The sequence below is a fragment of the Sceloporus undulatus genome, chromosome 3 (assembly GCF_019175285.1).
Source record: "Sceloporus undulatus isolate JIND9_A2432 ecotype Alabama chromosome 3, SceUnd_v1.1, whole genome shotgun sequence".
NCBI classification, from domain to species: domain Eukaryota; kingdom Metazoa; phylum Chordata; class Lepidosauria; order Squamata; family Phrynosomatidae; genus Sceloporus; species Sceloporus undulatus.
Genome location: NC_056524.1, coordinates 250,779,394 through 250,794,868, shown reverse-complemented (window position 1 = coordinate 250,794,868; position 15,475 = coordinate 250,779,394). Strand labels below are relative to the sequence as shown.

The window sequence follows — 15,475 nt, the reverse complement described above, 5'->3', positions numbered from 1 at the left end:
TGAGGGTGAATTGTGTGCTTGAAATCATATGCTTCTATATTACTAAGTAACTGACACTCTCTACCCAGACATGTTTTTGTGTATTTAAATGGCCTCTCCAAAAATTGCTCCCAAGATTAAATTATCAAAATCTGATTTGCTATCAGTTTTTCAAAGAAATTCTTTGCCCTCAGAAATACTAAAGTGTATGTTGAGCTTATGGCATCAAACTCAAATGTTAGGGACTAAAGTTCTAAATGGTCTTCTTAAAGAAACTGGTCAAGTCCCTGATAATGAAATTAGTACCATATGGAAGAATTGTTGTTGTTGTTTTTAATCTCTGTATTGATTTCAATGTTCTTTGAATGTTTCATTGAGGCTATTGTTCTTTATTTATTCACTGCCTTGGAAGTCCTTGGGAACTGGGAGGTGATTTGAGCACCCATGGATGGCAAGCTCCATTGGGCCTAATAGTGATGCAGGCATGAGGCCATGACTGTGCGTGCATGTCCTGCAACTAAAAACCACAGGACTTGAAGTCCTGCAGTTTTTGGCATCCATGGGTGTGTATTCCTGCAAATACTAAGGGTTGACTGTAGAAATATTTTAAATAAAATAAATAAATAAATAATTTTAAAAAGAAGTCAGGCTTGTTAAATATATGCTGTCAAGTCTAACAAATCAGAATTCAAGTATAGCTCTTTTATTAAAAAAATCATTTGTGGTTGTGGGTAATCATATTTCTTTGCTAAAGTTAAGCACACTGCCACTGTAAGAAATGTTTTTGAGGCATGCAAGCTCTTATACAAAGCTGAAAATGAGAGACAAAATCAAAGCAGCTATGGCTTAAACTTAGTCTGTGAACATTCTTCTTGTGGTAAAGTGACCATGGCATGAGCTTCTAGAGAAGTTATTATTGTATTTGTTTGTTTTTTAATCTGTGTTTTCATATATGAGATTTACCATACCATAGGAGAAATGATGAAAAACCTTGGGTGACATACACTGTTGTCCTACCATTCACTGAATGTCCCCCCTAACTAGGATCTTGTCTGCCCTTGCTATGATACTATGGTGGCCACCTGGAGTATCCTGGCACCATAGCTGTCCCTATCTTCCCGCTTTACCTGGCCCTCCATTCCTGTGCTGAGGCTGGATGTTCCGCTGAGCTGCATGGTGTATCCACTGCCACTTTGGGAAACTCACTTCTAAGATCAGAAGGAGGGACCCAGCAATGATTACATGGCTGAATATCTCATTCTGACCTCAGAATGAGCAACCCATGGTAGCAGTGGATGTGCCGAGCAGCTCAGTAGGACACCCATACAGACAGCTGTGACAGCTAGTAGGAACAAAGGACTGCAGATCTGGTAGTTTTTTAAAAATACAGTTCAAGGCTGTTTACCCAGTTTTGTTGTGATATGTGCTGGATGTTGTCCACACTACAAGCACCAATACCAGAGTGAGGTATATGTGTCTGAAGAGGATGATGCCAGAATGGGGGTGGGGGGAATGGGCCTTTTGGCACTTGCAACCAAGGCCTCCAAAAAGTTCCCATGGAAGGAAGAGTAGAAAACGCTGGCATTTCTTCAGAGACAATAGAAGAGGTGTCCAGAGCTTCCGTGGACTTCATTAAACTGGATCATTTTGAGTTTGTACATACCAATGAAGTGGACAAGCTTCTTGGAAGTGTTAGGAAGACGATGTGCTCTCTTGACCCCTGTCCTTCTTGGCTGAACGCCCAGGGTGGTGATGTGGTAACATCTTTATTGTGTCATATAATTAATGCATCATTCAGGGAGGGAAAATTTCCATCTAGTTTGAAATTACCAACAGTCAGGCCATTGCTCAAAAAACCCTCCCTGGACCCCCTGTTAAGAAACAACTGTAGGCAGGTCTCACTATTGCCATTTTTAGGTAAGGTGATCGAGAGAGCAGTTGCCTTCCAACTCCAAGCTGTCTTGGATGAAACCGATTATCTGGACCCATTTCAAACTGGCTTCAGAGCAGGTTATGGAGTTGAGACTGCCATGGTCGCCTTAGTCGATGATCTCCATCTGGGCATCGACAGGGGAAGTGTGACCTTGTTGGTGCTATTGGACATCTCAGCAGTTTTCGATACCATTGACCACGGTATCCTTCTGGAAAGCCTGAGGGAGTTGGGCATCGGACGCACTGCGCTCCAGTGGTTCTGTTCCTACCTCTCGGGCAGATTCCAGATGGTGCAGCTGGGGGACACTTGCTCCTCTAAGAGGGAACTGACATCTGGTGTCCCTCAGGGAGCTATTTTGTCCCCCACTTTGTTTAACATTTACATGAAACTGCTGGGAGAGATCATCCGGAGACATGGGGTGCAGTGTTATCAATATGCCGATGACACCCAAATATGTTTCTCTGTGTCCCCGACTGATGCAGTGACTAAGGATGGCATCTCTCCTCTGAATGCCTGTCTGGAGTCGGTAATTGGCTGGATGAGGGAAAACAAACTGTTTGAATCCAGAGAAAATGGAAGTACTATGGCTTCCCCAGGCCTGGGGAGGGAAATTTGTCCACCGGTCCTGAATGGGGTCACACTTCCCCTGAAGGACAAAGTTTGCAGTTTAGGAGTACTTTTGGACTCGTCCCTGCAACTGACATCTCAAGTAGATGCGACGGTCAGAAGTGCTTGCTATCAACTTCGGTTGATACACCAACTGCGACCCTACCTGGGCCAAAGGGACCTTGAAACGGTGGTACATGCTCTGGTAACCTCTCGCTTGGATTTCTGTAATGCGCTATACATGGGACAACCCTTGTACCAAGCCCAGAAGCTTCAGTTAGTACAAACTATGGCAGCCAGATTGGTCACTGGTGCGTCCAGGTTTGACCATATAACATCTATTCTGAAAGATCTGCACTGGCTGCCTATTCGCTTCCGAGCACAATACAAGGTGTTGGTTATTACCTATAAAGCCCTACGTGGCTTGGGCCCAAGTTACTTGAGGGACCGCATCTACCCATATAATCCGCATCACACACTCAGAACAACTGGGAAGAACTTGCTGGAAATTCCACCTTCTAAATATGTTATTACTTCCCAGATGGCCTTCTCAGTAGCGGCCCCACAAATCTGGAATTGTCTTCCTGACGAGCTCCATCTTATCACCCCCCTGGAAACATTTAAAAAGAGGCTTATAACCTTCCTCTTCTGTCAAGCCTTCCCCCCTGGAAAATGAAGTCGTGTACTCTGATCCCATTGACTCTCTACCTCACCCTATTGATTGATTGAATTATTGTTTTTAGATTTGTATATTGTATTTAGTGTTCTTGGTTTTATCCATTTTATGATGTGTTTTGTAATTAGTTTTAAACTCTATGTAAACCGCTTTGATCTTTTGGAAAAGTGGTATATACATAAAATTTATTATTATTATTATTATCATCATCATCATCATCATCATCATCCTTTTCTTCCGCCCCTCCAAAAATCTGCATCAGAGTATGAGGAAACCTATTTTAACAGTATGTAAGATGGCAGGGAAGCGATCCATGAAAATGTATGAAAATCCTTAGTCCATCCACAAAAACATCTGTTTTGGGCCAAGGGGGATTCTGTGAATGGAAAGACACAATTAGATAAAATCCCAAATGTTATCTTAGAAGTGGGTTAATTTCAAAGGGGCAAGGATGCTCAAAAGAATGGTTGCTTAAACTCTGAACTGATTTTTTGAATATCACAAATAAACATGGGAGTCAAAAGTTAGTTTTTCAAAGTGACAACTTGTACTCACTCTGATCTAATCAACAGCCTGTTACCCAGGAAATAAACCAATGAAAAAAATTCTGTCTTTTCATTTGCATGATTAGTTACCTTGTCTAATGAATGTCTACATTCTGGATATTAAAAGCTTTTGTGTTTTGTTGTTGATGTTTATATGACACCTCTTTGTCAATTGTTGTCAAATGAACGGTTATTATTTTACTAATTACCTTCATTTCCATTAACAGTTAGAGGTGAACTTAGCAGACCTAATAAAACTAAATTACTTAAGTTAATCATCATTTTTCAAATTCAAAGACATCTGTGTCAATTTAAGAGTATAGCTCCAATTCACAAAGCAGGTTAAAAGCTAATATTATGCTGGTTTATCAGACTATTGCTATTTGTTAGTGTTAGGGATGAAGACCAAGGTGCAACATACTTACTTTAATTTATTGTGCTTTACTTCTGTGATGACTGACATAAATTACAAATGACAAAAAGATGTTCTAAAGATTTCTGTCTTGCATACAAGCTTTGCACATGTTAATTTGCTATTTATTTATTTTAGGATGCACATAACCTGTATGGTGCTCAGACTTTCTTCTTGTGTCTGGAAGATGCCACTGGACACTCCTTTGGTGTATTCTTGATGAACAGCAATGCCATGGGTAAGAAAGCTACTTTTGAATATGATGATGGGTCAGGTAGCTTTCTTCTTCCTCCTCCCATTTATTTATATCCTACCTTTTCTCTGGGATTTGGATCCTAGGCAAAAATTAAAATAGATGTAGACAAGAGTTTATTGTTGTTGGCTGATGTCAAGTCAACCTCAATCTATAGTGACCCAATGAATGAGAGACCTCTTTCAAATAGAAATACATATCAGTAAAACATACACAATATGTTAAAACGTAATCAAAGAAACCTATAGCATTGACAATAATTTAAATATATATTTTAAAAAGGTAATAAAATATCATAGACTACATGATTAAATATTCTTTCCTTATGAACAATCAGTTCTCAAAAGCATGGGGAAGTAAAAGAGGTAGTCTAACCTTTCTAGGAAGGGGTTTCCAGAACTGGTGGCAACCACTGGGAAGGCCTTAACAAAGTTGTAATCTCTGACAAAATCTCATAACTTTTCACAATTTGTTTTTGCATGTATGCATACATTATATCTGCAACTCAGTTGCTATGGCATAGCAACATGCATCTAGCACTTGGTAGATTTTTTAACAATATTATATATTAAATGAATAATTTTCTCATGAGGATTTTTTCCCCCTAGGTAGTAATTGTGAGTTTTATATAGAACATGGTTGTATATCAATACAATCCTATACATATCCACTAAGCCCATTAAGTTTTATGGCTTTATAAGAAGTAGTTACAGGTTGAGTCTCCCTTATACAGAAAATCTACACATTCAGACAGGTATCTGCACAAGAACTCCAACCATCACCCAGGACAAAAAAGAAGCACAATAAAAACACAGGTAGACAAGGCAAAACGCATCTGTGAACCCCACTTCTTGGAAGATGAATTGAAGCACCTAGACCGGCCTCTACAGGTGAATGGTTATTCCAGCTAAGACATCAGAAGGGCTGCCAGACCCAGAAAAACCCAGAGGAATCAAGACAAGGAACCACTCAAAGAGAAAATGTTTTTACCATACTTCAAAGGAGTCACAGACAGAATAGGGAAAGTGGTGAGGAAACACAACCTTCAAATAGTTTAAAAATCGACCAAGAAAATCCAGCAAATGCTACACTCAGTGAAACACAGGAGAGACCCTCTCACAGCCGCAGGAGTTTACCACATACCATGCAGCTGCGGACAAGTCTACATAGGGACCACCAAACATGCTGTCCAAACACGAATCAAGGAACACGAGAGACACTGCAGACTAGGTCAGCCAGAAAAATCAGCAGTAGCAGAACACATTACAAACCATCCTGGGCACAAAATGCTGTTTAAAAACACTGAAATTCTGGACCATGCCAACAACTATCAGGTCAGAATGCACAGGGAAGCCATTGAAATCCACAAACACTTGGACAACATCAACAGGAAAGAAGAAAACCTTTAAGTAAACAAAGTTTGGCTACCAGTCCTGCAAAACAGCAAAATCAGTATTCAGCAAATACAAATGAGAAATCATCCAGGGTTATGAGCCTTCCCAGCAGACAATGATCACCAGTTAGCAGACACTAATCCTGTTTTGCATAGCTTCCCATCCTGAGGCCCTGCCAGCAACAAGAGAACAATACACAGATTAACATGGGAATCACTCCTCCTTACACAGGGTTACACTCTGTGTGTGTGTGTGTGTGCGCGCACACACACACTCTTTTCCAAGTCAGCATTCTCTGAAGACGCCAGCCACAGGTGATGGCGAAATGTCAGGAATAAACTCTTCTAGAACATGGCCACATAGCCTGAAAAACCAACAAAAAACTATAGATGGATAGACTCAAATAAGGAAGTCAAAAGTATGAATTTGCAAGATCTAAGCAAAGCAGTGGAGGACAGATGGTCTTGGAGATGTCTCATCTACAGGGCCGCCATAAATCAGAGTTGATTCAAGGGCAATTAACAAAAACAACCAAAAATGAATATACTGTTCTTTAATTAAAAATAAATTTCTTTGGGAATCAACAGACTCACACTGTGTAATGAAAATAAAATATGTGCAAGGTTATACACATAAATCACTTCATACTAGTTGTGAACTCCCAGATTACAGGGCTCAAGTTGATAGCAACATCTTTGGATATTATAATTCCACAACATTCCAGAAACAAAAGATCTCATAGGAGTTATTTTTTGTTTGTTGTTTTGTTTTCCTCCACCATCTGAGTTGACACTGGTGAGCTATGTTCAATATGTCATTTTGGTTAGCTAACTTTAAGATTTGTCTTCCTGTAGATTTTGCTCTCCAACCTGCTCCAGCTGTTACATACAGAACAATTGGTGGAATCCTAGATTTCTACATATTCTTGGGAAACACTCCAGAGCAAGTTGTGCAAGAATATCTAGCGGTATGTTTTTGCTCCTGGTATCTTGTGGATGTAAATAACTCATACGGCTGTTAACAATTAGTACTTCTGTGTAAATATCTTGTAGTAACAATGTTCCTTTAGTCAAACAACAAGTTAATCATTATTTTGATACACATCTTTTATTCCACTTTGCGGAGTGCTTTCATGTGCAGTAAATTCCTTTGACTCTTTCCTTGAAGATTAAAGGAAGCAATGAAGTAAAGATGTGGAGATGTAGTAAACGATTTACTCATTGACTTCTCCTATGCATTTTGCATGTTATACATTGCTTAGTTATTCACCTTTTACTTAGTTTATAATTGAAAATAAAATATTGCTATTTAAGAGTTGCATTAGTCCAAATTAGTGAAAAACATAGAGATAGGCTGTCCCACCCCGAATCCAGTTTTGTTTTCTCTCGCTCTTTGAATTAATTCTAAAGTATATATACACAACTATCCCTCTTATTATGAAAGTATACAAAATGTCTATTCTACAAAGAGTTGTTTTTCATCCCTGATTCTACATAGTAGCAGAGAAGTCATTATTATTCCTGTTACATTTACATATATTTATATTTCTACATTGGTGGTTTATAAACATAAAGCACAATAACATATCAAATTGAAATATTCCAAGTAATTCAGAAGAGGTTTAGGAGGAGTAATTGCAGAGGTGGTGTAAAATTCTGAGGGAATTGTTTAGATGGGAAGTGATGATTGAAATACCCAAAACTTTATTGGTCCAGATTATTGCCTGGAAACAAATCGGCAGCTGCTGACACTAGTAAAGAAGTGAAGTCATAAGATCTTATCTCCTGGCACCAGACCACAGATACCAGCTCATGTAGTACACATCTGGTCTTAAGGAGCTGATAAATAATTTGAAACAGGAAAGTGATGCTTACTATTGCCATTAGCATTTGAAAATTTAGGGGCAAAGCCAGAAAACCAGGCTGAGAACCTCCTGCATCATAGACATGCAAACTTTTCCAGATAAAAGCTGTAATTCTACTGCAACATCACCAGGTCCCCCAACTAATAGTACCCCCCCTCTTTCTTAGGATAAATGTCAATTTCTTCACCTTCATTCATTCAAAAACTGCCACTGAACATCTTTGGATATTATGGCCCCGTACAGACAGGCCAAAATAAAGCTGCTTCGAGTCACTCTGGAGGTATGCTCTTTAAATGACACACACATCTTAAGAGGCCAGAAGCTGCGCCAAAGCAGCATTCCAGTCCTTAGGACTGGAGTGTGGCTTTGGCGCAACTTCCAGACACTTAGGACGCATGCATCATTTAAACAGCATACCTCCAAAGTGACCCGAAACAGCTTTATTTTGGCCTGTCTGTAAGGGCCCTATAATTCCACAACATTCCAGAAACAAAAGAGCTCATAGGAGAACACCATGTTCACAGAATGGAATGATGAAAATAAGAGGCTAAGCTAGATGTTATCTGCATCCTAGCTCTTTTAGTAATATGATATGCCTAGAATAAAATAAGAGCTGTAAGAATGTGTCTGTTCAGTACTATCCATGACTCCATGATGAAGCAAGAATTTAGGCCTACAGTTCTCAAGATCCAAACCTTTCTGCTCAAACCAGATTCTGAACTATAGCTCTCCAAAAATATCACTGCTAGATGCTTGATACTCCTGTAATAAGCAGGGCACAATATCTCAAAAGTGCTTTTCAAGTGTTCTTTTTAAGGCCTGGAATGAAAAACACAAGGAAAGATACAAATTATATGCAACAGTTGGGTGTAAGAATAATGTTTAGACAGATTTTTGGTGGTTACCATTTATCTGGAAGAACTAATACCCAATGCCACATTTAGATGCATTTCACCTTTGTTCATCCTCCACATTTTCCCCCTTTCTCTAAAAAAAACAACAACAGTAATGCAAAAGAATAGTAACCTATTACCTCCTTTTTATGTTTCAAATTTACAGCTAATAGGACTTCCATGGATGCCGTCCTACTGGAATCTCGGATTTCAGATTTCTCGCTGGGATTATGCTGATCTTAATGACGTGAAAGCTACAGTGGAAAGGAATAGGGCAGCTGGAATACCTTATGTAAGTATAATGCAATTGGTGGTTATTGACTGAAGGTAGAAATCACTTATTCAGGGTGGACATAACAGATTCAGTATATTTGAAAAAACAATGTCCATTGAGAATGGCTTATTGTGATATGAATGAAAGTTTACCTGATACTGAATAATAATTCATGAGCTAAAATTTGAGGGAATTATCATTGGTTTGTCATACATTTGTATGCACAATATGGTTTGATTGGATTCTACCCTAGAAAAGCAAGATAATAATTGCAGTTAAAGTGTGTCAAACTACTTTAATTCTACAGTGTGGATCAATCCCATATTGGGTCTGTTTTATGAATGTTGATGTCCCAGACATCTGTAGATCCACTAATCACAGAACTATTAATCAATATAAATAATCACAGGATTGGTATTAGCTGATAGGTGGACTATCTAATGATTGATAAAGAGTTAATAACAGGGTTGTTTGTTTTCAGCAACCTGGAATTCTCACAACTTCCTAAAATAATTCTGAATCTTGATTCAGTTAATTGTTGGAAGCTAAAAAGGATGGTATCTTTAGCTGTCATTTGAGTGCAGTAGACTGGTCTACCAGCATTACAATAATTTTTTCTAAGGCAAGGGATCAAACCAAAATGTAAAGATTGCAAAATTAAAGATGCAGCCATAGAAAGAGTGATCCCTACTGGGAGCTTGTCTTCTCAGTAGGATGAAAAACATCCCAGTAGGAATGAAGAATTTAGGAAGAGTGTCTTCAATAGAGGATGAAGAACTAAAATGCAAACAGGTGCTAAATTTTGTTATACCTGGGATTATTTTGTTCACTTATTGCAAAGAACAGCTACCTATACTGAAGACTCAGTGTCATTAGATAATGAAAAGGTATATTCTTGCTATGATTAAAGATGTATCTGAGAAAAACCACTATGTAAAATTAATGGAACATGATGCTTGTGATATTTTTTACTTCCTAAAGTCCACTTTTCAATAAATCCCTTTACATACACACACACACACACACGCACACACACACACACACACATATATATTAAGATGAAATTACATACAATATAGCCACAGAACATGTTACCATGGTAATGTAAGGTGGGGGGGATGAATTATGCAATACACAGTAAATGGTTCTTATTTAGGCTTTACATGCCTGAAACTGCACAGTTAGAAAATATTTCAGAATGAATTTATCCTTCTAAGGAAAGGATGAGGAACTGACTGAATGAAATTATACATATGATCAAGTCACTTTATATGAAAATGGTTTTATGACATATGCTCTCATGGTAGGATTGAGAGATTAAAACATTGGAATGTGATGCAGATGTAATTGCAATTTTTTAATCATGGTTGAAAAACTGGGAGCAAGCTATGTGCTCTAGTGCACTTTCTTTTACTCCTTTCTCTGTGTCACATTGATGAGATTTCTACAGTGACATAGATTAAGGTCCTGTCTATATGGGCCAAATAAAATGGCCGCCCCACATCTTTTGGATGGGAAATCTGGACAATGCAGGGACCAATCTCTGAGTCTGTTGTCTCAGTGACATCTGGCCCATTCAGCACCCATCTTTTCTTAAAATTGAGTTTTAGTTCTTGCTCTGCATTTTCAAAGAAGATCCAGAGCCCTTCATTCCAATGCTGGGCAGCTATTTAAAACACATCCCACTATGTCACTCAATGCAGCTGCTGGTACTACATACCCCTTGCTCTGAAGTCAGAACAAGGCACTCAGCCATGTGATCAATGCTGGGCATATCATCAAACGAAGCAACACACCATGGTGGTAGGAACACTGGGTATGGTTGGATGCATGTGTGAACAGCTACCCAGCATTGGAACAGAGAGCCTCAGGTAATTGGAGGAACTTGTTACAGGTCTGGCTGCTTAATGAGTATCCTAGCCTGTGCAAACATTACCTTGATTATGAAATCAGATTTAATGTATTTTGCAAACCCTGATTAAATATATTCATCACCAGTATTAGTGCAGAGGTAACATTACATCAGGCTTACTTTGAAAATTTGTGTGTAGTTATACTTAAGAAATTCAAGGTTCTCCTCCATTTTATTGTTTCTCACACAATTATCCTTCACCGATGGATAGTAAGTGATCCAAAGCTGCTGAATGAGTGGTTAAGTGGTAATTTGAACCTGAGCCTAGTCTAATACTCTCATGTCTCTGCTATACTACTGATGGCAGGAGAAATAAGGAAAGTACATTTCCGAGCACAATGGGAGGCTAGGCTGGCCTTCTCTCTTCTGGACGCTCACTGGCAAGCAAAAACATTTTTATTCAAGCAAGCTTTTCAAAATGATGCCAGCCTGGTTTTATTGGGTGGTGGTGGTGGTGGTTTAAATTATCTTTTTAACTTTTATATGTTTTAAATTTTTACCTTCTAGTGTTTTTAATTAGATTATTTTGACTGCCATATTCTGGGCTAATTGTAGCTTCTGAACTTGGCACAAGGGTAGCCTCATGTAGAGCACATTGCAGAAATCAAGACGAGAGGTTACCAACGCATTTACCACTGTTTCTAGGGCCCCCTGATCCAGGTAGGGGCGCAGCTGGTGTATCAACCGGTTGATAGCAAGCACTCCTAGCTGTCACTTTTATTTGAGATGATATCTGAAGGGATGAGTCCAGGAGCACTCCCGAGCTGCGAACACAGTCCTTTAGGGGATGTGTGACACCATCCAGGACTGGTTGACAAATTTCCATCCCTGGATTTGTGGTTCCTATAGCAAGGGTGGAAAGGGATCTGGAAAAGAAAGATACTGTCTTGAGGGCCATGTGAGCTCTTGGTAAACTCCTTGGTTTGTTTGTTTGCTTACTCATTTCCCAAATGTTTTCTTATGAGGTGCACTACTGTGTTGAAATTTGTGTACCTTTTGGCAGGATAGCATTTTCCTCCTTTTAATCTGCATAGAATAAAACAACGTGAAAAGTTTAACGTGTAAAATATGCAAATTGTTCTTAATTTTCCTGTAGGATATTCAATACACTGATATTGACTATATGGAAGATGCCAAAGCTTTTACCTATGATAAAATAAAGTTCGCAGACCTTCCTGAATTTGTTCAAGACCTTCATGACCATGGACAGAAATACATCATAATACTGGTAATTTCAATGCATTTTATGGTTTTATATTCTGGAGGGGAACATATTGAAACTATTGTTTTTACTTCATTGTATTTTCAAGTACTGAACCAGATAGCCTTTTTGCTTCATTTACAAACAACAAAATTTTGTGTTTACCTACCAGATATGGTATACTTTCTACTAGGGAAAACAGATAAACAGATTTTCGTGAATCAAAATCAGGACTTCTTGAAAGCACAAAGTGTCATTTGAGGATTTATGCCATGTCCTATGATTATAATCCTATCCTCTACCACCTCACACACACACACACTCATGTTGAGTCCAGGCTGCTATATGCTCTCAAACCAGGAGTAGGGATGTTTTGGTCCCCAGCTGCTTTTGGACTGCAATTGCCATCAGTCTGACCCAGCATAAGCAACAGAGGAAGTTGTAGTCCAATAACCTTTAAAGAGACACACTGGTTTTAAGAGCTGTGATCATTTCACCTTGAATCCCATGCTAGGAGAAAGGTAGGATATAAAATAAATAAGAAAAACCAAAGAAACAAAGTTTGAAGTTGATGGAGTCATAGGAGGGGGAATTAATTGGTTTTAAGAAAAATGTTTCATTCATTCCTAATGAATCACTTCTTCAGTAACATTTAAGTGGCAAATAGTAAGTGTCATGTAACAAAGTATGAATAAGGATGAGATGCAAGCTGTAAAGTATACATGTTCTGATATTAATCTCTTTAACATCTAAACATAGAGAGGGAAGGAAAAGATGTATCCACCTTTAATTTACACTACAATTAAAGCTATTCAAATAATTTGATGAACCATCTTAGGTTAGAGTTGCAATATTTTGTATTCTACTATGGGTGTCTAATTTGCATAATATGTAAATTATGCAAATTAATCTATTTTGCTTTCTAATTATGTAAATTCAGCACATTGTGACATTTTAAAAATATTTTTAATTGATCTGAGAACTAGTAGACAGTGATGTTTAAAGTGCTACACTTAGAACAAGGAGACACAAATTCAAATGTCTTATGGGTCATACAGTTTACCATGTGACCTTGGGGCCACCACTAATTTTCAGATCTGCCTTAAAAGATCCTTGCCTCTTTCATTCTGTCACTCACACCACTCTCTTCAACACCACTTTCTTCTCTCCTACTCTCTTCCTCCTTCACCTTGAACCTCAGGATACAATGCTCTCATGCTTCTTGTACTCTACCACTCGCACTGTTTACTCTTGTTTCTGCCTACCTTATCCTCTCTTCACCTCATACTCTTGCAATACACCTCCTTGAATTCCACCACTTGTGCCACTCAACCTCTTTTCCTTTCTACTCCACCCCTCACTTTATCTCATACCCCAATAACGTGCCCTTACTTTTCTTCTTGCACAGCTTACTTTTCCTTCTATTCCTCCTGAAAGTCAGGATTTGATTTATTCCTTGCAGAACAATTTCACAGAACAGTACCTCCACATTTTGTCCTGTGTCTTGGATTCTACAAGGGTTAGAGACTTACTTTTTTCAAAAAAATAAAAATAAAATTAAAAACTTACAATCTGGTCTGTATGATCATCCAAAGCACCCTGTGTGACATACCTGAAAACCAGACAAACTCAGGTTATGGAAACATTATGTTATGTCAGACCAATGGCCTGTCTAGCGTAGCATGTTGACCTGAATTCTATTGTAAGTTCTAAACGTAACAGAATGCTTGAACTGGTGAGCATTACATAAATGTTGATTTTCTATTCAATGAGTATACTCTTATTCGCACTAATAGCAGATTTAGACCTCATTTCACAGTGACCAGATGCCTTTAAAGATTCTAAGGAGGGCATGAATACAAGAATTTAATCTCACTTATGTTTTCCAGCAGGTGATTTTTAAATGCATATTGCTTCTGATACTGGAGATAGTATCTTGACATCGTGACAATTAAGGACTGAATGTATAGGCCAAAAGACCTGTAATTCTCTTAGCTTCACATTGTCCTATACAAGTGACACAGATAATTAGCCCTAGGCCAGAATTGGCCTGTCCGGATGCCTGTCCAGCAGTTCCAGACCGATCCCAGCCCAAGCCATATAGAACCATTATTTGCCATGGAGTTTTCTTGAAACTCTGTGTCAACAACCATTACACTGCATGGCCCTACGTGCTCTCTGCCTACCTCTGCCATCACATCTGCTCAGATGACCCCCCTTGCAGCCTGTGACATTGGATGTGGGCTCCTGGTCATGTTGATGTAGCCAGGCACCCCATTTCTGCCCTTTATGGGCCATGATGGAGGTCTTCTGATCAAGCACAATCATGAAGGCAGGAATGGAGTGTCCAGCAGTAGCATGTGGTGGCATACGGGCATGTAAATATCCACCCCTTGCCACATCAGACCAGGGACCCTAGGTCTTGGCCCTTGGTATCCTACCCACTTGCTTAGGCCCTTAATCAGTTTTAGCTTTATTCCAATGACAATATCACCTTGCTTAACCAGTAGAACAAATTGTGCTATAGCTATAAGCTATGGGTTGTTGTTGTTGTGTGCTTTTAAGTTGTTTATGACTTATGTCAAATCTAAGGTGATCCTTTCATGAAGGTTTATTGACAAAACATGTCTGGAATGGGGTTTCCATTGCCTTTTCCCTAAGATTAGGAAAGTGTGACTTACCCAGCTTTGCCCTGTGGCCAAGGGAAATTAAAACCCTGGTGTCCCAGAATCCCAGCCCACACACAAGCCACTGACTATGGTGGCTCTTGTGCATAGGGTTTTTATTGTTTATCAGCATATTGTTTATCTTGAAATTTCCTCTAGGTGCTGTGTTTTATCAGTGGTGCATTACAGACGGCCAAAAATGGGCGGTCTGCCGGCGTCGTCATTTGCGGCAGCTAGGAGCCCCAGCAGCCAAACCGCAAGGCTCCTCAGCGCCTCAAAAAAGAAGCCCCAAAATGGCGCTTCTTCTTGCGGCGTGCTAATGATGCCACAAGGCGCCAATGGCACACTTGCGACATCATTAGCGCCGCACAATGTGCAGACGCTAAGCGTCCGCTAGGTCAAGATGGCGGCGCCCGTGTAGAACGGGTGCCGCCATTTTGTATGTCCCCAGGACGTACTAGGGTTAGGGGCGTGCGTAAAGTACGCCCTTTCCTAACCCTAGTACGTCCTGGGGACGTACTTTACGCTCGTGCGGAACAGGCCATTGTTTCTATTTATCATTACTTGACAAGGTAATATAATGATTAATCAGCTGCGTAAGTCTAAACATTAAGAAATACTTACATTTACTGTTCTTTTTTTTTAGGACCCAGCCATTTCTATTTATGATCTCCGCAATAATACTCCCTATGAGGCCTATAGAAGAGGTGAAGAGATGAAAGTGTGGATAAATGAGTCAAATGGAATAAGTCCTCTTATTGGAGAGGTATTAGCTGATCCTAGCACTGAGGAACAGTTCTGTAGAAAATGATTCAGTGAGGATGACTGAAATGAATAGAAGTACTGTGGATAAATCAAATAAACCAA

General features: G+C 39.3%; 1 protein-coding gene across 1 annotated transcript in view; it reads left to right on the top strand.

Moving 5' to 3' along the window:
* Nucleotides 1-15,475, top strand: part of SI (sucrase-isomaltase) — a 188,108-nt gene that overhangs the window by 17,179 nt on the left and 155,454 nt on the right. Inside the window, exons 8-12 of the mRNA XM_042460608.1 lie at nucleotides 4,290-4,389; nucleotides 6,653-6,765; nucleotides 8,722-8,847; nucleotides 11,838-11,969; nucleotides 15,255-15,374. Of these exons, the coding sequence (XP_042316542.1) occupies nucleotides 4,290-4,389; nucleotides 6,653-6,765; nucleotides 8,722-8,847; nucleotides 11,838-11,969; nucleotides 15,255-15,374 (591 nt within the window). The remainder of the gene's footprint in view (nucleotides 1-4,289; nucleotides 4,390-6,652; nucleotides 6,766-8,721; nucleotides 8,848-11,837; nucleotides 11,970-15,254; nucleotides 15,375-15,475) is intronic.